The sequence below is a fragment of the Spea bombifrons genome, chromosome 1 (genome assembly GCF_027358695.1).
Source record: "Spea bombifrons isolate aSpeBom1 chromosome 1, aSpeBom1.2.pri, whole genome shotgun sequence".
NCBI lineage: Eukaryota > Metazoa > Chordata > Amphibia > Anura > Pelobatidae > Spea > Spea bombifrons.
The window spans coordinates 8,097,693-8,121,767 of record NC_071087.1 but is presented as its reverse complement, the minus strand read 5'-3'; the positions used below and the strand labels follow the sequence as shown (position 1 = coordinate 8,121,767).

Genomic DNA, 24,075 nt, shown 5'->3' with positions numbered 1-24,075 from the left:
ACTGTGTCGGAGATAAATAAACCCCGCTACCACGGGAGACACTTATTGGCTGCTTCAACAAGCCAATCAGTGGCACAGACTATGATAAATCAATCTGCTGCAGCTCTGGAGCTGCAGCTTCTCCTAAAGTTAAGAAATTTGGGTTTTTTTTGTCTTGGCAGGTTTTGAGAATGCATATTAAGGACTGTTTGCATATTCGGGATGGAGCCCTTTAATCGCTCCTCACTTTCGACTCACTAGTTACCCCCACTGATGAACATATTATTTTTCCAAACCCCAATACAAACGCCTTATTGCGCACGCGGTGTGACTGCAGGGTATAAATCCTCCGCGCCGCACACTTTCCTCCTGCCTAAGCACTTTCTTCTTTTATGTAATTAAAATATTTACATAGCGAAGTTATTATAAACATTCATCACCGGTACAGTATCAAATCCTGAATGTGCCGCTAATCCCAAACGCTCAGGCGCTAATTTATGCACATAATAAAACTCGCAACTCTTTCAGGGAACGAATAGTTTGTTTCGGAAATGGCAAGCGCCAACGCTGTATTAATTATATTAAAAAAAATAAAGAAGCAAATTAGGGTTCAGCTCAGAACGAAAAGTTCTATTTTATATAAAATTACAGATGGTTTCCTGAAACGTCTCTTCTAACGTCTTGAGAACGCAAGATAATATCGGAACGGCGTGATCGTCACCCGCTTTCATTGTTAAAGGGACACTCCAGCCGTCACATACACTTTAATGCATAGGACACAATGGCTGCGTGGCCCCTTTAAACGTTGTGGTGTTCCTTTTGCAGATGCATGGGGGGGGTCTGCAGAAACCCCCCATTTGCTTTTGACCCTCTCCCCACTCCCAGCTAGATGACCTTCAGGGCCTGAATATATCTCCATGCGTGTGAAGGCTGCATAGGGGGATCAGGGTTAACGGGGCCATTGCCCCCTGAGAAAGCCGACTGCAAGCTTCACAGGCAGGCATAAAGCGACCCCGAGCCCCGGCCCTGACTCTTTATGCTCCTATTTTTAAGAATGAGGGGGGCTGTGTAGAGTAGCGCGTCAGCGAGCTGCATGGAAGCCAAGCTGAAGACGGGGTAAGTGAATTGCATGTCTGTCTGCATGTGTGCGTGTCTAGGCATGTTAGCATATGCGCCAAGGTATGTCTATGTGTGTTTGGGTTTGCCTGTCTGTGAGTATGTGTGTGTCTGGGTATGTTAGCACGTCTGTCTGTCTGTGTTTGTATGTGTGTCTGTCTGGGTAAATGTATGTGTGTCTGTCTGTGTATGTTAGTCTGTGTGTCTGGGTATATGTATGTGTGTCTGGGTATATGTATGTGTGTCTGTCTGTGTATGTTAGTCTGTGTGTCTGGGTATATGTATGTGTGTCTGGGTATATGTATGTGTGTCTGTCTGTGTATGTTAGTCTGTGTGTCTGGGTATATGTGTGTGTGTCTGTCTGTGTATGTTAGTCTGTGTGTCTGGGTATATGTGTGTGTGTCTGTCTGTGTATGTTAGTCTGTGTGTCTGGGTATATGTATGTGGGTTCTTTCTGGGTTCGGGCGTGATTTTGGTGGATGTGGTTTTGGCCGGGGGGGCGGGCAGCATTTAATCTTTGGTCCCAGGCAGCTCAATGTCTTGGGCCAGCCCCTGGGTGTCAGAGACATTAAACTGTCCCTTTAGATTAAATGGATTATACAAAGCCCTTGCACACACGTGAAATTGCTCTATTGATCTTAATTATATCCGTGAATATATTTTAAACAAAGGCTTCTGTATATTCATATAAAATATAACTGTTTGCATGATTTCTACCGATAAATGTTTTTTTTTTTCTTATTTTCTTGTTGAGGAACTCTTTTTATTTGCACGGACACACACGCACACACACTCACACACGCACACACACTCACACACGCTCTCACACAAACTCGCGTTTTAAACCCATCTACTAATGAGGCTTCCTGCGGCCGGGAGCTCCAAAGGGCTTCTAGAAATTGATTTGTTTTAAACTTGGAAATCCTACGGAGATAAAATGAGCTACGGATCTGTAAATACGAAATTTGGAAGATGAAATAAAAATATTCTCGCCCATAGTCATTTAAGGCACAAACTACAAATGATTCCGCTAAACACATATAGGATGTTTGAAGCAAGAAGACAGAGACAAGATCCAAATGGGATTTTAATAGCGCAGAATGTTTTCGGAATGTTTGTGTCTAAATTGTTTTGCTGCTTGAATGTTCTATTCAATATATTCTGTCTCTCTGCAAAAGATGAAAAAATATATATATATATATATAAAGAGAAATATATATATATATATATATAAAGAAAATAAATATATATATATATAAATTAGAAAATAAAATATATTTATATACGATAAATAAGAATATATATATATATATATATAAATAATATATATGCAAATAAATAAGAAAATAAATATATATAAATAAATAAATAAGAAAATAAAAAATATATATATATAATTTTTTTATTCCTTATGTGAACCATTTGTATGAGTGGGCTGTTGTTCTATTATGATGTCATTAAGGAACGCATAAAAGTGTTAACCCTATAAAGGTAAAATATGGTTAAAAAAAAAAATAATTTACTTGGCAAGGGTCTCTCAGCTAAAAGAGACAGGGTTAGCTGAAGGCACAAAGTGGCAGACATGACTACTGGTTGTGTTTCCAATTCAGGACTGTCTCACGCATTACCGGGAGAGCTTGGAGGTATGGAGGATAGAAAGCAGAGACCTATACATGACTTAAACATTCTACCTATATATATATATATATATATATGTTATTGTAGATGAAATGTGCTTAGTATGTAACCGCAGGAAAGGTGAACGGAGAGAGCAGCCATGATTGAAACGTTTAAATATGTCAACAGATTAACTCAAGGGGGGGGGTATTTTTTTATAATATACATTAAGTGTTAAAAAAGTGTTTTGATATAAAGATTTAATCAGTCATTGTTCCTAGTTTCAGGAGCCATATGCCGATCCCATGCGTGTTCAAATCCCCTCACTGTATTAACCCCTACCACTTCTGCTGGGAGACTGTTCCACTTATCTACTGCCCTCCAAGCACAATTTAAATCCTAAACACTAGAAGGTGTTAGCAAGGAGTTACAATGCACGGCACTACACGTTGCCTCGCAATCAGCTACCCTTTTTATTTATTCCTTTGAGTGATGATCACAAATCACTTGTAATGTTTGCATTGATTGCATGTGACAAATCCAAGGTGATGGCTCCAAACACGGGAGTTAAGGGTACTCCGGCTAGATTAGACGGCATCGAATACAAAAGATGACACGGCTACGACGGCGAGGACGTGCCGGCCATTTATCGCCCGCCGCAGAAATAGATTTACTATCCGCGAGGACTGTTTGAAATAAAATGCGTCGCTGTACGCACTTCCATGGGCGCTTGGTGTCCCGCTCAGGGTCACGGCTTGATCGAGGTGTCACGGTGATTACTTTTAAGCGTTATATTGAATTGTGTTTATGTATGAGGCCATTTTATGTCTCCACGTCCCACCCCCTGTCCTTCTGTCATTTAATCTCATTGATGATATCTAGAATCACGATTCTAGGACATATAGACCCTTTCGGCCCATCTACTCGCCCCGTTTTCCCGGGTGTAAAGACTCGGACCTTAATCAGTCTGATAGATGGACCCGTACTCATCTCATGCATGTTTATATCCCCTTACAGGTATAAGAATCTACCATTTCTGCTGGGAGGCTGTTCCACCTATCTACCACCCCCATCAGTAAAGTAAACCTTCCTTACATTCCAGTGTAGCCTCTGACCCTCTAGTTTTAGAATATACCCTCTTGTTCTAAATTTTTGCCCCCGCCGTGTCCTGAAGGTAGAAGTTGGGAGGTACGAACTTGTGATCAGCGGCTGAACTGTCTATATATCATTTGTGATAGATTGTTTTCGGTTTCCACGTTAAAACAATCCATCAGTATAATTAGTTTACTAATAGAGTTCAGGATTTCCACATTACATCAAATATATAATTCTCCCCGATTATACGACGACCCCAGGATCACGCCACGAAGGGGTTAACACTTTATTATTCTTGCCGCTCTATATTTGTCTATGAATTACTGTTTCCTCGCATAGAGCACACGTGATGTCATATCACCATGACACGTATTTATAAGGCCCTTGTTTTTGGAACGAGCCGCATTCCGAACGCCTGCTTCAGTGATTTTGTTAAAAAAGGGTTCCCGGGGGGTTAAAGAATTTGGAGTAGCGCTGATTTCGCATTAAAAAGCCGTTCCCGCGTACTGATTGTTGGAAACAAAAGTTGCATTGTTAATGACAATATAGTTTTAATGCACAAGGACTTCTTTGTTACCTAATTGCACGTTCTAGCTTAAAAAAAAAAAAAAAAAAAGCCCTTAACTCTCATCTGAGAACGAAACCATAAAATATTAGCTGTCAGAATATTCGGGAAGTGTCGCTTCTGTGGGCAGGGAGGGTCACCAGCCAGTTGGGGAAGTCATCAGATCTCCACCGACTGGCCCAAAGCGGTGAAGAACCAACGAAGGTCTGGGCTGTCGCGGTAGAGACCCTCGTTTTTGGTCGTGGTTTCCTTCCTCTGCTTCTGGGGTGGCTATTTGGCCCGTTCCTGTCTCTTGTCCCATTTGGACGCTTGAAATGTTGGAGGGTGTGCTGGCAGGACAGGCGTTGGTTGTGAGGGGGATACATTGTTGCAGGTCGAGGGTGTTTATAGGGGGTATTATTGGCTGCTCTGCCAAATTAATAGATGATCTAGTTGAAGGAACGCTCCAAAAAGCCTAAACCATGCAGCTTTAGCTTGGCGGAATATTACGGCGTTGGCTACTTGGACTCATGCTTGTATGACACCGTCCCGTTAAGACAGTCACACAGAAAGCAGCCTGAAACTTTTCACTCGCAAGCTGGTTTCCAGTGAAAAATATCCTACTAGAGCTTTTAAATAACGTTGGCTTCTTCAATAATGGATAATGTATAAAAATGATAAACGATAATCACTAGATTCTGAAAAACGGTCTTATCCCTTATCTCCTAATGAGTAAAACATTCCATTGGTTGCCATGGTGATAAGACACTTGTTAAACTTTGCATCAGACCTTATTTGTGCCTTGGGTAGGGTACACTACATGCCCTGGACTGACCTGCCCGGGACAATGAAATTTAAGCGTGAGGGAAGGTATGATGTCATACACATATTCATAGGCATGTAAGCCAGAGCAGGGAAGAACTGGTTGCTGATTGGCCAGTTCCGATTTTATAGTGGTTAAGCTGACCAATCACACAATCATTTAAGTCATGCGCCACTGGCCTCGATGGTGTGGTTCTAGTCGGGCCGAAAAGTACTTCATTTCAATTGCTATTATATCTGGGTTAATTTTTCTGGTTTTAATTATTTCCAGCAAAACCTAATTAATCCTTCTTCTTAGCTAAATTAATTTAAGGCACCGACTACAGTTTACCCACCTAGATATAAAATACCGGTAGGGGCCTATAGAAACTAAAACATAGTAGGAAAAGGGTAAAATGATGATGAAGAAGAAGAGGAAAAAAGTATTTTTTTTTCAATTCATACCTTCAATCTAGCTCAATAAATATGCAAATAAAACGATATTTTCAGGTTCCAATGGTTTTTTGGAGAATCACTCAATACCGCGGAGTCTCATCCATGTTCAGCATCAGCGGCCCCATAAAGTTTAACGGCACGAAAGTCAGAATAATTCTATTAAAACAGTTTGATAGAGAATCCACAAATCTCCTTTTTTTTCTCATCCTATGACCTTGACAACTTTAAAATAAAGTGCGTCGACGAGCTGTTAGTAACGTGTTAGACGACTAAATAGTAGCGAAGTATAGAGTAGCATACATTAAACGTATTAATTCAATACCTATACATACACATATTATATACATGTGAGGAGAGAGAGGGGGAGACAGAGATGGAGGAGAGAGGGGAGAGAGAGATGGAGAGGGGAGAGAGAGATGGAGGGGGGAGGGAGAGGAGAGAGAGGGAGAGGAGAGAGAGGGAGAGGAGAGAGAGGGAGAGTAGAGAGAGAGATGGAGGAGAGAGGGAGAGGAGAGAAAGATGGGGAGAGAGGGAGAGGAGAGAGGGAGAGGTGAGAGAAGATAGGAGAGAGAGAGAAAACAATAAAAATATTACTTAAAATTAAGTCTAACCTGAGATAAACCTAAACAAAAATCCATTTTCATTTATTTTTTTGCGGAGTATACACAGAATTTGCAATATTGAAAATTCCAGAGATAATTAGAAATTCAGAGAAATAAAGGAGTTACGAGGAAAGGAAATGATTTATCGGTTATTTTGCTAAAGAGGCATTCAGAGCTCGCATAATAGACGATTACCAATGGCAGATGTCACTGCGTTCCGAGTACTGTCTGCTCAGGAACAGCATGCAAAACTTTACAATTAAATACTACAAGCAAATATTACGCCGTCTCGTACACAGTTATATAAGCACCGGCGAGAGAGACCATGGATACATGAGAACGTTGGTGTAACCACTCGTCCGCCCCTTTAAAGCCGCCAGGTGCAGGTAATAAGCTATGTCTGACTGATCTAGCGGGCAGGAAGTGACATCACATCCACTTCCTGTGGCTCTGTCTGCACACAGCCTGGAGGGAGAGAGACACACACCACTCCTGTAGGTAAGTGAAGTGGGCAGGGGCACCGATAAGCTGTTTGGTGCAAAGATGACACAGACAAACTGGGGGCAAAGATGGCACAAGCTGTTTGAAGGCGCTGACAAGCTGTTTGGGGGTAAACTTGGCACTGTAAGGCATGTTTTTATGTGAAGTCAGGGCACTCCAGGACTCTGTGGTTTCTAGTTACACTGCTGCCTGGAAATATCACATTCAACTATGAAGTGATTTACAACTCTCTTATTTAGGGGGTATTCTATAAAACAAAATATTGGGTGGGGATTTTTTTAATGACACTCTTATGGTTAGAAAGAGAATTTGGCGGCGTATACGAATCTTTTGGCCCGTTTAGTATGCCTATTTTTCCTGCTTTAACCAGCTTGATTGATGTGACAATATGGTTGATAATCCTGCTTGAATGCAGGTGCATCAAATACCGTATTGGCTCGAATATAGGCCGCACTTTTTTCCCCCACTTTAAGTCTTTAAAGTGGGGGTGCGGCCTATATTCGGGGTCTAGCGCCGGGTTAGGATACAGATCCCCCGCAGGGGTGCAGGGGACCTGCATCCTACTCCCCGATACGCTCAGACAGCCTCCCGTGCCAGCACTTCCCACGGGGGGGGGGTGCCGGCACGGGAGGTTGTCTAAGCGCATCGTGCAGACCTCCGCACGATGCGTTTTACCCCCGCCCCCTCCGGACTTACCGGAGCAGACTCCCGGGTGTCTTGCGGGGCCGGCGGGGGACATCTACGCAATACGCGTATACAACTTCCGGTGCCGGCACCGGAAGTTGTATTGCGTAGATGTCCTCCGCCGGCCTCGCAAGACACCCGGGAGTCTGCTCCGGTAAGTCGGGGGGGGGGCAGAGGAGGACAGTGGCAGCGTATCTCGGGGAGGGAGGACAGTGGTAGCGTATCTCGGGGAGGGAGGACAGTGGCAGCATATCTCGGGGAAGGGAGGACAGTGGCAGCATATCTCGGGGGGGGGGACAGAGTGGCAGCATGTTTTTTGGTCCTTTTTTAAAGAAAAAAACTTTTTCTTTAAAAAAGCACCAAACTTTTAGGGTGCGGCCTATATACGGGGGCGGCCTATATCCGAGCCAATACGGTAATTAAATAACGAAGACCGGTATGAGAGTCATTTGGCTATTAAAGGGTTAATATTTCAAGAGTCCTAGCGTCCGCTCATAACGTTCCCGGGTAATGCCGCTGCCGAACAGGCCAGGTTCAAGGGACATCTCTGATCTCCCAAACCAGCCCATTTACATTAAAGGGGTGATGCCGAGTTGGCGCGTCCTCCGCAGACCGCTCTGACAGCCGCCGACAGCATACCCCGGTGCTCCGCGGTCGTGACGGCAGCCATAGATGGGGGGCTGGGGGGGTAAGTATACCCCACTGCGCGTGTGAATTAGCCTTTTTATAGATATGTCAGCTCTGAAAACAAAACAAGCATTTAAAAACCAGAAAAATGCCACATCATTAAAAAAAATATATATATAATAATAATAATAATAATAATAATAGCTATCGGGGCGTTAATCACCCAGCATGCGTGCATGCTTATCGCTACAAAGGGACGCGCTTTCACCCCCCTGCCATCCTTTTATGTTCGCCGAAAACCCCTTTTGACTTTCCCCCCTACTCACGTTTCAAACCGGAGGCAATTTCAGAACCTGGCACATTCTTTCGAGGTTTGGGGAGGAAAAACCACCTACTCATTACTATATTATTTCAGCAAAATATATATTCCTTTTACAGTTTTGCTAGTTAAGAGGAAAAAAAAATCCCTTTTCTGCTGAGATTCTACAAAATTAAAATGGTAGGGGGGAGATATTACTAAAGCCATTAGAGGTTTCTACTGTCCTGCCCAGGGAGCCGAATAATGATCCCGAGGGCTTGTTAATCGATCACAGCCGGATACTCCACGCCGATGCCTATCCGTGGCCGCGTGCCGGTAGTAGCGGGCACCCTGTTGTACCACGCCACTGCTTGAGTTTAATTGAAATCCGCAGCTGCTGCCAACCCGATCGACGAGTCGGAGGAAACGATGTTTAGTGTTTCCGTAAAGTGGAAATAATTTCTTCCGCCGCATGCCCATGATTTTTTTATAAAAAAAAATAATAATAATTTATTTGGGGGGGGATTTTTTGCTTCAATTACTTACTCGCGCATTTATCTCACGTTAAATTATATATATATATATATATCACAGCACAGGAGGGAAGCTTAATATATATATATATATATATATATATATATATATATATATTATATTATATATATATCCACTATAGGCGATGTGGGTCATTGTCACTATAGGCAGCCCCATTCGGAGATAATGTTTGCCCGTTCACCAAAGCGGGATACAAGCAGTTGATTGTTAATTTAGCAGCTCATTTCACATTTCGGATCATTACGTTCATTAAAGAAAAACAAAGTTTTGTGCTTGGATGGGGAGGGGGGGAGACCAACTACTCATTCATATTAAAATAATCTGTTAGAACGAAATGCAACGGAACCAGTAAACCCAGTCACTCCATCACTCCATAACCAGCAAGGTGTGTGCCCAGACGCTATGAAAGCATTCAAACTATTAAAGGGGGAGAGTTTAAATAACAGAATAAAGGAAGCGTGGGATAACGGGGGGGGATAACGAGCTCAATTACCCATCTTCTAATAGAGCTCAATTACGTTAGTAAATAACTCGTTAACTAGCAGAAACTGGAATGGATAAACTGCAAAAAAACTTTTTTCTTTCCTTTTTCTTTTGAAAAGGGATAAAAGCAGTATTCAGGACCGTGGACAGCGCCCGGTTTCTCCTCTGAATTAAAGGGGAACTCTCATCATAGGGAAATAGTTTTTTAATCACTGGTAAAAGATTAAAAAAATACGTTTTTAAAAATATTGTGCGTTTTAAGTTTAAAACAGTTGTAGTTTTTTTTGCATGATATAAGGTTTTGAGGAAGCTGCATATTGGCCGTTGGCATGAGTTGTCACTCTGACCCCTTATCATACTGTCTTATGGCAAAAGATAGAACGGCTCGGTCTTAATCACCCAGCTGGACACTCTGACTAATGAAAGTCTATGGAGGAACGGACTTCTTAAGCATTGCCATAAAGATAAAGCTAGGGAATGCCCAACAATGCAACGCAGGATATGAAGGCTCTGCCGGCAGACCAGTCAGCCCTGGTGCTTTAAGGCCAACAGCTGCCTAATGACATCATCGCGGCCCGATGACTGGATATGAGACGAACACTACAGCACAGCTTGAGCGGTGCGTCGGTTCTGTATGAAGTGATGTCAGGCAGCGGCCCCCTGTGAACCAGATGGCCAGCCCGGCTCTGCCCCGGAGAGTTAGATCCCGTTATATGAATCCTCAGTATTTGGTTTATTATGATGTCATACTGTCATCATACAGATACACTGGTTTCCAACCAAACATGCAAAATGCTGACATAGATTTCATTTTTCTTAACACCTATACAGCAAAAAAAAACCCAAACCATAGAATTTACAGAGCTGCGAGACATAAAACGAGGTTTAAGGTAACATTAAAGATAGAAATAGCACCGAATCGGACGGGCAGGTTCTATTTGGGAGAAATAAAATATGTTTTACGAAGGAAATAATGATTGCGTTTTATCAAAGTTTAGTTTTGGGAAATAATCTGTCATGTTGACAAAAGCCTGAAGACGCGTCCCTATCTCACATAACAGAGAGTTATCGGCGGCAGGAAATGTCACTGCGTGGAAAATAAAGTATTAAATACAATTATTAACAGGGGGCCACAAAAGAGCGAGCGCCGAAACACTATTTTCCTTAAGTGGAGCCGGGGCAAAACGTGGCAAAACTAACATAACGATGTTTCTGTTTCGTTATTTCAACAAATTGTATTTTTTTTCTCCCCAGTTCTGTAGAGTGAATGAGTACATAGAATGGTGCTTACGGAATGAAATCAGAATTAAATCCCCTTTAAGTTATCTCTGTCTGTCAAGTTGCTGATTGTAGTTTATTGGTGCATGCAGCTTTTGCAAGGGTGAAGGGAGTGAACTTCAGAAGAGGAAATGCGTGAGGAACAGCCTCCCAGCAGAGGTGGTAGAGGGTAATTTAGTGAGGGAATGTAAACATGCATGGGACGGGCATACGGCTCCTGGATCTAAGACGAGACCGACGACTGACTAAGGTCAGCAGGAAAAACGGGCCGGTTGGGTCTGATCTGCCAACGAGTCTATGTTTCTTATGTATTGCAGCACAGAGAGAACAGAAATAAAAAGTTATAGAAAGTAGAAGAAAAGTTAGTATTAATCACATTGGGGGGAAATGTACGTAAATACGCATTTCCCAAATCTAGAGATCTTCCAAGGGTGCCAAATAATCACGTTGAGCGCTTGGTAATCAATCAAACTCGGATACGGCTCGTCCGATGATTACAGATGATTCTTGACTCCCCGTATCTCCGCGCCCTGTGCTACCGCCCCGATCTTCAAGCAGGGATCCAGCGGAGGCGGCAATGGCACCAAAGGAATCGTATATTTACCCACTGTCTGCCGCAACATCTATGGTTATTATTATTAATAATTCACATTTACCGTGTGTTGTGTTCAGTTTCAATATAACCCCTTAAATCCTTATCTGTGCAGAAGGCAAAAATAGTAGTAGTAATAATAATAATAATATACTAATAATAATAAACAATAATAAAATAAATCATAAAAAAATAATAAAAATAGTAATAATAATAATAATAAACAATAATACAAATAATAAAATAAATCATAATAAAATAATAAATCATAAAAAAATAATAAAAATAGTAATAATAATAATATTCTAATAAACAATAATAATAAAATAAAAGAAATCATAACAAAATAATAAATCATAAAGTAATAATAATGAAAATAATAATACATAATAAAATAATAACAATAAAAATAATAACAATAATAATTTGTAATAAGATAATTTATTATTATTATTATTTACAATAAAACATTTTTTAAATACATATTTAATAATTACATATTGCACCTATTAAAGCCCATTTACAAAAAAAGTAATTTTTACTACTTTGAAATACAAGAATAAAATATGTTATATACAAAGGCCCTCGCTACCTGCTGCTTTCACTTTATTTTATTAGACGCAGGGTCACAACATATCACCCTTAATGCCCCCTTCTTTTTATTTTATTAAAGAGTTCTTTGACAATAGTAGAGATTTCAGCTGATGGAAATTTCAACCTTTTGCTAATAAGTAGCAGCATGGATTATTAAGAGGCTCAAATCTCTCCGATTTCTGACACTGTTCACCTTTTCCCGCTGTCACTGTCTGCGGAAACGTATGTATTAGAGAAAAAAAATTAATTCTTTTATTAAGTCTTGATTGAAGGGTTTTATGGCGAGAAGGAAAGAGCTATTCCTGACTTCTGCTGTACAGCACTGTTAAACATATTGTTACTTTATAAATATGTATCTACAGTAAATGGACAGGTCACACACACACACAAGACACACACAAGACTCACACAAGACACACACAAGACTCACACGTTCAAACGTTTGGGGTCAATGAACACAACGTGCCATTGGAACACAGGAGTGATGGGAGTGATAAAGGGCCATTGGAACACAGGAGTGATGGGAGGGATAAAGGGGCATTGGAACACAGGAGTGATGGCAGTGATAAAGGGCCATTGGAACACAGGAGTGATGGGAGTGATAAAGGGCCATTGGAACACAGGAGTGATGGGAGTGATAAAGGGCCATTGGAACACAGGAGTGATGGGAGTGATAAAGGGCCACTGGAACACAGGAGTGATGGGAGCGATAAAGGGCCATTGAAACACAGGAGTGATGGGAGTGATAAAGGGCCATTGGAACACAGGAGTGATGGGAGGGCTAAAGGGCCATTGGAACACAGGAGTGATGGGAGGGATAAAGGGCCATCAGAACAAAGGAGTGATGGGAGCGATAAAGGGCCATTGGAACACAGGAGTAATGGGAGCGATAAAGGACCATTGGAACACAGGAGTGATGGGAGTGATAAAGGGCCATTGGAACACAGGAGTGATGGGAGTGATAAAAGGCCATTGGAACACAGGAGTGATGGGAGTGATAAAGGGCCATTGGAACACAGGAGTGATGGGAGTGATAAAGGGCCATTGGAACACAGGAGTGATGGGAGGGATAAAGGGCCTCTGTGCAGTTATGAAGAGATTCCATTAAAAAGAACCATTTAGAACATTAACCCTGTCTGCACTGGATTTTTTTAATGGCCAAAATTGGATTTTCTTTAAAGTTTCTAAGATGTCTGCCGGTAGCGGGTCTGGCTATGTAATAATACGACCCCAGTCTATGGTACATTTGATCACGCAGGATAATCCACTGGAAGCACATTGGTAGTCTTCATAGGGCTAATCCCCCCACCTCTAGGTTTTTCGGCTTCACTTTTAGAACATACGCAGCCCAATTACAGCTTTAACCCTTCACAACCCAAGTACTCTGTTGTACCTATATGCAACTTCTACTGTATAATATCTATGTTTTCTTAATTAATAAAAAGCAATAATTCATTAAGATGAACCTGTCACATTCTTTTGCTCCGGGGGACAAACAGCTGCCAACGATGTAGAAAATAAAAATACTTTGAGACAGATATTCTAGCGTTATTATTATTTAAAATAAAAAGAACTCTGCTGCTTAGCAACAAGCAGCAAACTGATAATTTCATTCTCTGGCTCTCAAGTGCTACGGGAATCATTACCTACCCAATATTATTCTTTCTCCTAGTGCTAGTACTTGATGCACGGCATCTGCAGAGAAGGTATTAGAAAATATATTCTCATTTAGCATAGAATTAGAATCTGACGGCAGATCCGGCCCATTCGGCCCCATCTATTCTGCCTGGTTTTCTCCTTAATCAGTCGTTGGTCTTGTCTTAGATTCAGGAGCCATATGCTTATCCAATGCATGTTTTAATTCCCTTACTCTACTAACTTTTACTATTTCTGCTGGGAGGCTGTTCCACTTATCTACCAACCATGAGCATAATTTGAAACCACGGGGCTCTGATGTGAAACCCCCCCCCCCCGGGCCCCTCAACTTCAACAGCTAGTCTGTGCCTTTTTTGCTCCTTGCCCCCCCTCCTTCCAACATAAAACATATGTAAACACACACTTACTCATACTCACTAACACACACACTCCATCTCATCCCACTTACACATCCATGCTCACACACACAAGTACACATTCATGCTCACACACACACACGTACACATTCATGCTCACACACACACAAGTACACATTCATGCTCACACACACACAAGTACACATTCATGCTCACACACACAAAAGTACACATTCATGCTCACACACACACAAAAGTACACATCCATGCTTATATATATATATATATATATATATATATATATATATATATATATATATATATATATATATATACACACACACACACATATACATACATCTCATCTTCCCCCCGTGCCAGTTCAAAATAGTTTAGAAAGGGCCCTCCAACCTGGATCGGTGCGGTTTTATATCCGTACGAGAAGACGGGAAGAAGGGGTTGCAGGGGTCCTAGCTGCGACCCCTGTAGTTATGCCAGTGTTACCAACATCTGCAGAAATGAAGCCTGGGAAACAACTACTAATAAAGGATTTACCCCTCCCCCAATGTTAAATAGAAAAGTATCATGTTTGCGTGTGATATGTATGGTTCAAACAATAAATACATTCCGACATGTTATATCAAATGCATGATGCTGTATGAGTTAGCATGCCAGGTAAAATAGTTTTATTATATCTGATGATGTCATCAGGTTACACCTTAAAGAATATCTAAGTTTCTCTAAAATTTTGCACGTCACCTAAACACTGTACCACTTATGTACGAGCACCACCGGTCTCAGATACGCAAATAAATAAATACATTTTTAAAAAAATCATAGAAGGGACTTAGAAGGGCCGTAGTAGGAAATAGACAGTGCTACCGTTAGGCTCCTCTACTTAGCGTTCCCTAAAAACATATTGCTTTATGTCGTGTGCCTAATCTAAGGGAAATCAGGCACTGAACACAATGTACTTTGATTCTTTATAGCAATGAAGTCCATTCCTCCATAGACTTTCATTAGTCAGTGTGTCCCGCTGAGTGATTAAGACCGAGCCGTTCTATTATTTGCCATAAAACAGTATGATAAGGAGTCGGAGTGTTTGTCTAGTAGACTTGGCTCAGATAACAGAGCGATAACTCATACAATGCAGCTGCCTGAAGACATAACTGTTTAAAAAAAAAAAAACATTTAAAAAAAATTACTTTTAATCTTTTCCTAGTACAAATGAGGATGAGTTCCCTTTTAATAGCATACTTTGTTTATGAAGCTATAACACATATTAGAGGAGAAAATCCAAAAAACACAAAAATACAAAAAAAACTATAATAAACTTGAAAAACTATAAAATAAAAAAACGAATATAATGACATATATGTGACATTATAGATAGATAGACAGATAGATAGAGCACGCGTGGTACTCTACATGTTAATGTAAATAAGGACAGTATGTACCGTATGGTTATAATGGATTCTACAAACCTCAATAGAATGCATTTGGCAAAAAAGCTTTGAACGGCAGAAAATTATTTTTGTTAACGTGAATTGTAAAAGATGGAAGTCGGCTGCATGGGAATCATTACTATAAAGAGTAATAAAACATTAACCGGGACTTTGACTTCGGAGCCTTACATGCAAGATGAAAGGCATTCTTTTGATGTGAAACAAAGGCTTACCTCGACCAATTTGTTGGCGTGCTCGCGGAACACCTGGGCATATTCCTTCACCTCTTTTTCATTACCGCTCTTCGCTGCCTCAATAAGAACCAGCAGGGGGACATTAGTCTCCAGGAAGGAGTCAGAAATATGGTCCATCACCGCCTTCCGAAGCTGTAAAACAAGGTTACAAAATGAGAACGTTCTCTGCTTAATGGAAAAAGTATTTAACATATAGATTAGCAAAACGAAACTGTTTAGATTAGAACTTCTGGAACGGTTTTTATTAGCGCAGACTTTTCATTATACCGTTAAGTGCTATCAAAAGATAAGAGGCAGAGCGATACAGGGAGATATTTATGACTAGTCTATGCCTAAACGGATACAGAATACACGGAGCTTGAATACAAGTCCCTCAAAGTTTCCCGGCTACAATTATGGCACGGAGGTCGGCCTGCTGGCTAAAGCCTGAAATAATTTCACTCATGTAGCATGCCACTTTGGGCAAATCCAGCCGTCGGCGGCGATTACGTCCTTATAGGGCCCTTAAAGTGCCAGAGCCACCTAGTCATCTCCAGTCTTGCCCTGTATTTCGTTGAACCTGATGCTGTCAACTTTGAAATTCTGACATTGTCTACTCAACATAACAGCTGTCAAACACTGTCAAGATAAACTCAACAAGCCGGTTTAGCAGTTGACTTTTGTCAGTAACTCTGGTTTACTGAGGACTTGACCAGTTCTTGGTCAATTAACGTCCACCTGAAGGGTCAATTCGATTTTGAGGAGTTCGATCCTTTATTCAACACAATTGCTAACTTGACTCAATGTCTTCGGTTGTAACCACCAACTACCACCTTGTTCCAACACAAACCTTAATGGGTAGACAAGTTTCATTCAAAGTTTGATTATACTTTGAGCATTTTGGGGTCTCATCTAAACTCTGTAACCAGAGGCTACTTAGACACTCTTAAAAATAAACCTTACATAGGAAAGCAACAATGGCGCAGGATTTAAAAATTGAGCTAGAATGACCATTCATGCCCATCTAGTTCTCACACTTGGAAAATGTTACAGCACTGACTTGTACATAAAATTAAAAGCCAATCTTTACCATTTGGGATGGCCATGAGAACCTAACCTGTTACTGTACTCAGAAAACGCCATGTCAGCAGAAGGGACCGTAGTCTCCTGAAATCTTGACTTTTATCCATGGTTAAAGGTATCACATCGGCAAAAAGTATACTGACATTTGTCTTCTCCATTGGCTAACAAGGTGTACCTTCTCTCGTATTACCGCGCATGCATCTGAAAGGTTGCAGTGTAGACAGCTGACCCATCTCTAGATCGGCATCATTAGACTTTTGGTTTCGTGCCGAACTTTTTAAATTTAAAGAAAAAACAATGTGGGCAATACGAAAATCTTAATGTGTCCCCTCGCCGCGGCCGCCATTTTAACTACACTAAGAGGAGGAGAATCCCATCCTTTTAATTCGACTTCTTCTACGCGGTTAGTTCTTGTTTCCATGGCAACCAGAAGGATGAACGGGATTCTCTGAAAACAAAAACGTTGGACGAGTTTCGTCAGAACCGAAGACGGAGGAGGACGAATTTCGTTTTTCGTAGAATTTTTTCCCCCCCAAAACGAACACAAATTTTCCGTCGGCGCCCAAGTCTAGTCCTCATGCTATTGCTAAGATTGTAATAAAGTGAAACATTTGTAATTGTCGGAACCCACAAAACCCTCTCTTTCTTTTTCTATATGTTGCATTTATGTGTCACTCCCAGGGCCGGACCGTGGATGATTAGGTGGCCCTGGCACTTTAAAGCTAGTGGCCACCAAACCACTTGACCACTCATTGGCTCTTACACTCACAGAGTGGCGGTATGAGTAAGTATGTGGCTCTAACGGCCACCAGCCCGCCACGCATCTGCCCAGTGAGCCAGACGGCCGTTCCCGCACCGCGCAGTCCCCTTTCTGCTATGAATTCTTTTGGCTTCAACTAAATACAAGATGGCAATACGAGTGATCATTTTCCAAAATGATGCTAATAAATAATAATCACACATAAATAAGTCGTTAACGAGCACTTCCCCGTTATCATTAGCTGTCCTCCAGTAGATAAAGTAAATTAAACAATTTTGGCTTTGGTTCCTGAGACGGTAAAACATCACAACATTCTATTCAGTCTCCTCACTTCCACCTCACTCCATTTGGGGGCTTTGGCACATTTTCGTTGTAAAAGATACATTTTCTGTTCAGTATTGTGGCCAAGTCTTTCTACGGCTAGTTTTTTTTTGTTTTTGTAGTGAAAACAGAAAAATTTAGAACGCCTACCCAAAACTTTTACAGATATTGACATAAGTCCGCAACATGCCGTCCCGGATAAAAGAGCGTTCCTAAACCCAGATCATGTACTTAGAACTCGATAACTCAAAAGGGGGGTCCTTTTTTTTAACCCCTTAAGGACAATGGGCGGTCCCTGAACCCATGGAAAACAATGCATTTTTGAGGCCGTACATGTACGGGCTCTGTCATTAAGGGGTTAATATGTGTGTTTGCTAAGATTGCCAGGACACATTTGTATTAATGAGCGAGATTAAGCCCAGCCGTGGCTCTCAGCGATGGAATTAACAGACACATCCAAAATGTATTCTTAATGAGAAACTACAAACCTTTGAAGATTAAGCACCTGTTCTACCGCCAGAAACAGATGCTCGGGGGGGGGGGGGGAAATATTACTAAGAATGATGGTAGAAATTTCCCCGACTTCCTTAAACATAAACAAAAATCAATGTCAAACTTTTCCCAGAGTTTGTTCCGAGGACGCAAACATCACTGAACTCCTAAACAAAGCCTTCGCCTCGCGGATGGTTCTCGATCAATCGGGGAACGCAGCCCAAGGTGGTGCTGCTGCTCTCTTCAAACTTCTGAAAACGACCAAAGCGCTCGCGCTTCTAACTTTATCGGAAAATGTGGGGTGGCCAACGCCGGTGGTTGGATGCGCGAGTTAGTTATGATTAAAAATTAAAGTTTTTTTCTTTGCTCTTTTTTTTTTCTTAGTATAAACCTCAAGACGTTTGGAAGCCAAGACAGAGTCAACTGGAAAGAAAGTATGAAGGTCTGGAAATAGCGACCTGCTGTAAACCAGGCCATATGCCTAATTGCCTATCCCATACGTGTTTAAATTCCCTCACTGTATTAGCCTCTACCACCTCTGCTGTAAGGCTCTTCCACCTTCCTTACATAACATCTAAGCCTCTGAGCCCTCTAGTTTTGGATCACGAGCTCTACTACACCCCCCCTTCCCTCTTCTCTTCTCCAAGCTATACATATTTAGCCAAACCCTTGTCATATAGATATATTGCTTACATTACTCCGAAAGCACCTTTAGGCATTGCCAACTGTACAATAAAGGACTTGGGAGACAAAAAGTGATGGATTCTCCCTTAAATTCCCCAAATCATTACCTCTTGCCTTAAAGGACTTTGCTGCTTTGAACCTTCACCCGAGCCGTCTACTATTTTGGAAACTCTAACAATTTTTTTAATATTTTAGTAATTTTGCAAATAAATTTTTTGTTCAAAATGGACAGGTTTTTTTTTTTTTTCTTTTTTTTTTTTTATTTTTCCGGTTCAGAAACTTCCATCATTTAAAAAAAAAAAAAAAAAAGCGATTTAAAACGTTGACTTCGTAATCATTCTGATTCATCAAATAACCCAACGAACGCCAAGAGGGGGGCGTCAATTGTTCCAAATTCACGCAGTCCGCAGCAGGTCCGCCAATTACGGAAGCTTCTCCGACCGCTTCGCTTCATCCAGTGACAAAAGCAGCGCGTCTGTGACTTGCTTATTACGAACTATAATGCTGTTTACCGGCCGAGTCATTATTGCGGAGCTAGTCATTGTTAACACAATGGAAGCTGATGCTTTTGTTTACGGACACAACGTCCGACCGCATGGTTGGGTTTCACTATTTGTGCCCCGAAAAAAGGGCTGACAAAATCACATCTTAATGGTGACGACCCAATGAGATGACGGCATTCACCCCGCAGCTTTAATGGATATATATATATATATAGATATATGATAAGTGCACATGACGATGCCTTTAAAGGCATTATCTTAACTACAATTATGGTTAATCATCAAAGCAATTAACCACTATTCCTTTTTTCCCCTTTTCTTATTTTTTTTTCATATGTATTTATGATAAATACAACACAATTAAAAACATTATTTTTGAGGCAGCAGAAGTATCTCCGCAATTTACTTCAATGCCACCCAATAAAATACCTGAAATTCTTTTTTTTTTTCCTCGGCTCAGCCGAACAAACAATGTTACCTCGCTGTTCAAAAACTCAATAGAGCAGGACCCTCTTCTCCTTCTGTGCCTTTGTTTCTCAATATGTTATTATCAGTTTTAAATGGTCTTAATAAAACCCTTTTATTATTGTTGTAACATCGCTATGGAATCTGCTGGTTCCAGTAAATAGCCCAGCAGCACCTTGTCTAGGACAGGGGTCTGTTAGACAGGATGGGGGGCCACCATGTGGTGTTGGGGTATAATAGCTCTGTAGTATCTCCCATATTGTTAGTTTTTAACATTTTCTTAATTAAATTCCCTAATATTCCCTTTTTATAATGATGTTCATTTTTCATAAAGTGTGAGCAGAGGTAAGGAGGTGGGGGAGGGTGTATGAACGAGTATGCGTGATTGAGGGAATGAATGAGGATCTGTGATTAAGTATCTGTGAATGAGAGAATGAATGAGGGAATGAATGAGTGAATGAATGTTTGTGAATGAGTAAATTATTTAATATGTGTGTGATAACATGGATGTGTAAGGGGGAGCTAGGCATGACACAGGGAGACTGTAAGTGATGTGCAGACCCCATCCTGCAGGGCAGTATTTTATTTGTCCTGGCAGCATTAATACACAAGGGGGCAGCTAGCTGGGGCCATTACATAAGTTAATACTAAAGTGAGGGTCAGGCTGGGGCCATAATACACATAGTGCTGGCTGGGGGCAATACACAAGGGGGTAAAGCAGTGTATCAAATAGGTTTTTTTTTGTTTATTTAAAGGTGTGAGGGTATCGTTTTCGCTTTCCGTTTTGGCCAAGTGCATCCTGAATTTTCAGTTTCTGTACAGAATTTTTATTTCGGTGAATCCCTATATGATTATTTACAGACATAATTGGAAGGAAAATACATAACTGCCCCATATATAGCAAGGAGTCCATGGGTGCGTTAGTAAGAGTGTGTGTGCGTTGGCGGCAGACCAACAGCCTAGGGGCTGAAAAGTGTCTTCATCCAGCACTGGGTCTGAGGGGGTCCGCTGGGATTTTAGGACTGGAAGTCTGCCTGTTTTTTCCTGCTGTAAAGACCTTAATCAGTCGTTGGCCCTGTCTTAGATTCAGGAGCCATATGTTTAAATTCACTTACTGTATTATCTTCTACCACTTCTGCTGGAATCCTGAGCAATAGGTAAGAATAATACCGAGAATATCTATAATATATATTAGGAGCGAAAGGAGATTTCATCCGTGGGATGCAGTTTATTTATAAAGCAGCTCCTAACACAATCAGAGGCGGGTTACACGGGCTCACAACGCAGGCTAACACGAGGTGCGCCTGCGAATCCCAAATACATCAAAATAAACTCATTCCGCGTCTACCTCTTTTACCAAATATAATTGGGCTTCAGCAAATTATACAAAAACAGCCCTCTTGAAATGTAAATTATAATCGCTGCCGCTGTCAAAATACTTCACGGGATCATCTTAAAATCTGGATGGCACCTGTACCCGCAGACTAACAAACCCACGGCACGGAGCTAAACAAACAGAAGCACCGAGGAATTACACGCAAGCAGATGGGGATCTCGCAATCATATTCCATTTCTTTACTTTATTACATTTATTATCTTCCGGGAAACAACATCTTCCCCTTAAAAAGGTTTCTCAAAGAAATACAGATGTTTTATCGATACTGAATGTTATTTCCCCCCCCCCCCACTACAGAAATTAGTAGTTAAAGGTGCTGTTCCACTTATTCTGCTGAACGTAACCATTATAAATAACTAAATGTAGTATTAGAAAGATCATTTCTGATACCGATGAATGGCCGGCATCAGTCGGGTGACATTCCCTGCTCAGACACCACACTGAGCTGATGCTTTATGGCAATGCTAATGAAGTCCGCTCCTCCATAGACTTTCATTAGTCGGATGGTCCGTCTGGGTGGTTAAGACTGAGCCATTCTATTGTTTCCCCACAGGCAGTATGATAAGGACTCAGGGTCTAGTAGATTGGGGGTCAGATAACAGAGTGAGAACCCATACAGATGGCTAATATGCTGCTGCCTGAAAACATTATATTATGGGGCGAAAAAAAACTATAATATTAGGTAGATGAATTAAGCAAAGCAAACCAGATGTTGTGCTTCTTGTTTATCAATCAATGTATTTTGGAGATATTTGTTTCTAAAGGTAAGGAGCCGTTATATAACTTACCAAAGCTAGAATCTACAGCAAAAGAGTCACACAGTCCGGAGCTGACTCCTTCTTATTCTATGCGTATGCCAATCGGTTACCTCACTGGAGCTGAAATCACTGCTTGAATACAGGTGAATAGTTTCACCTCCAGACAAGTCATGGTATTGGTCAAGGACTGTTGTTAGGACCATTAGGGTGCCGCCATTAGCATCTTACTACAATAAAATCATCGGGATGGGATAATAGAGGGTTAATATTTATAGAGGCCTAGGATTGGCTCATTTACAGTATTCCAATGTATGATAGCCAGATATTCCAATTTAGTAACTCCACGTAACACGGAACGAATCCCAAGCCATACGGTTTGCTCCGTTATATACTGTCTGGCACGGCTCCTTACACCATTCTCTCCTAGCCGGTAAAGCTGCTGGATAGACAATTCCCCAGCAAGGTTAAACAACTTTTAATTAATAGACTGGGCACAGTCTGTAGTTTGTTTTATGCACTTTTTTTTTTTTTTTTTACTTTATTTTAGGTCGTAATAAAAGCTGCTGGATAGACAATTGACAACAAGCCAAGCAGGCATGAGATACCGATTCCGATCCGAGGCTCAGCTCAACCCAAATGAGTCAAATCCGAGCCAAGCCTATAAACTGAGCCGTCCTTTACAAAGAAATTATGGCTTCTTTCCTCGCCGTTTGTTCTATAGAACCTTTAAGCTGATCCGTCCGTTTCTATACACAAAAGAAAATGGAGCGGCCTTCTTAACTTCCTGTTTCTCTCCTCTGTTGTTAAGTTGCTGATTGTTGCTGATTGGTTCAGGCAGATCTCCATTCATCGGATGGTGCTGGTTATGTGTATAGGCAGGGCTAGCCACACATAGGGGCAGTTCTACTGTTTGACAGTAGGCCGGAACCCGGGCTGGGAGTGGGCATGGTCAAACAGGGCTCGCCTTGCCAGGCACCTGAAGAAACCTCAACCCGGAGACTCCGGGTCAAACCCAACATGTCCCCGGGCATGCCTATAATAGATAGTGGAGCGAAACCACCACCGTCCCGTAAACTCCATGTCTAATTTATAACCCGCGGTGGCTTCACGATGCGTTATAAAGCGCAACACGGATACGGTACGGGCGCGTGAAGTTAGCGGATTAAAATTGGAACTCTTCGGCAAACTCACTCCGAATAAACCTCTCCGCAACATAAATAAACGGGAGGAAATTAAACTCACACAATACCATTTTATTGTATATAAGCCAATGTCTGCGTACACAAGCAAAGGCAGTTTAAAAAGATCGGATCCCATTAACTAAAAAGGCTTTTAAATGAATTGGAATTAAAGTTAAAGTGTTTTCGGAAACGCCTGTTAGTCTGAGGCTCTTATCGCGATGAGAATTCCTAATCACCTGTCGTATATATTGTGCAATCGGAACGGATCGCGCCCCTCAACGTGGCGCACGAAGGCAGATTAATGACCCAAAAGGGGCCGTTAGGCTTTATGGAGTCTGACTGCACGTAACCGTTTTTTAATACGGATTTAGAAAACATTGCCCCCTGCCCCATCAAATGGCAATTAAGTTTACTCATTTTCTGTTTAACATGCGTGGCATATAAAGAGCACTTTCTGACTTATGAAGCAGAGAACTCGGTGGCAAATTGGCCATTAATTTTAAAATGCTACACTATGTAGTGCGATCCATTTAAAATTGCTTTTGTACAGACTGAAGGTGTGGATGGCCAGGATCAGCTATTGATCAGATTGAATGCAAAGGATGGATTTCCTTCCCTGACTGCTAAAAAAAAATGGAATATCTCCACTACGAAGTCTTCAAAGTAAAAAAAAAAAGTATATATATTGTCTATATGTCTAAAACAGAGGGCCAGAGGCTTGGGTTTAACGTAAGGAAGTTTTACATTACTGAGAAGGTGGTAGATAAGTGGAACAGCCTCCCAGCAGAAGTGGTAGAGGGTAATACAGTGAGGGAGTTTAAACATGCGCGGGATAAGCATACGGCTCCTGAATCTAAGACAAGACCAACGACTGATTAAGGTCTGAGCCTTTACAGCAGGGAAAAACAGGCCAAATGCTT

At 41.4% G+C, this 24,075-nt stretch overlaps 1 protein-coding gene across 2 annotated transcripts in view; it reads right to left on the bottom strand.

Annotated features, from left to right (window-relative positions):
• Positions 1-24,075, bottom strand: part of CTNNA2 (catenin alpha 2) — a 609,640-nt gene that overhangs the window by 139,651 nt on the left and 445,914 nt on the right. For both annotated transcript variants that reach the window (XM_053458129.1, XM_053458130.1), the window contains exon 9: positions 15,513-15,665. In XM_053458129.1, the coding sequence (XP_053314104.1) occupies positions 15,513-15,665 (153 nt within the window). The remainder of the gene's footprint in view (positions 1-15,512; positions 15,666-24,075) is intronic.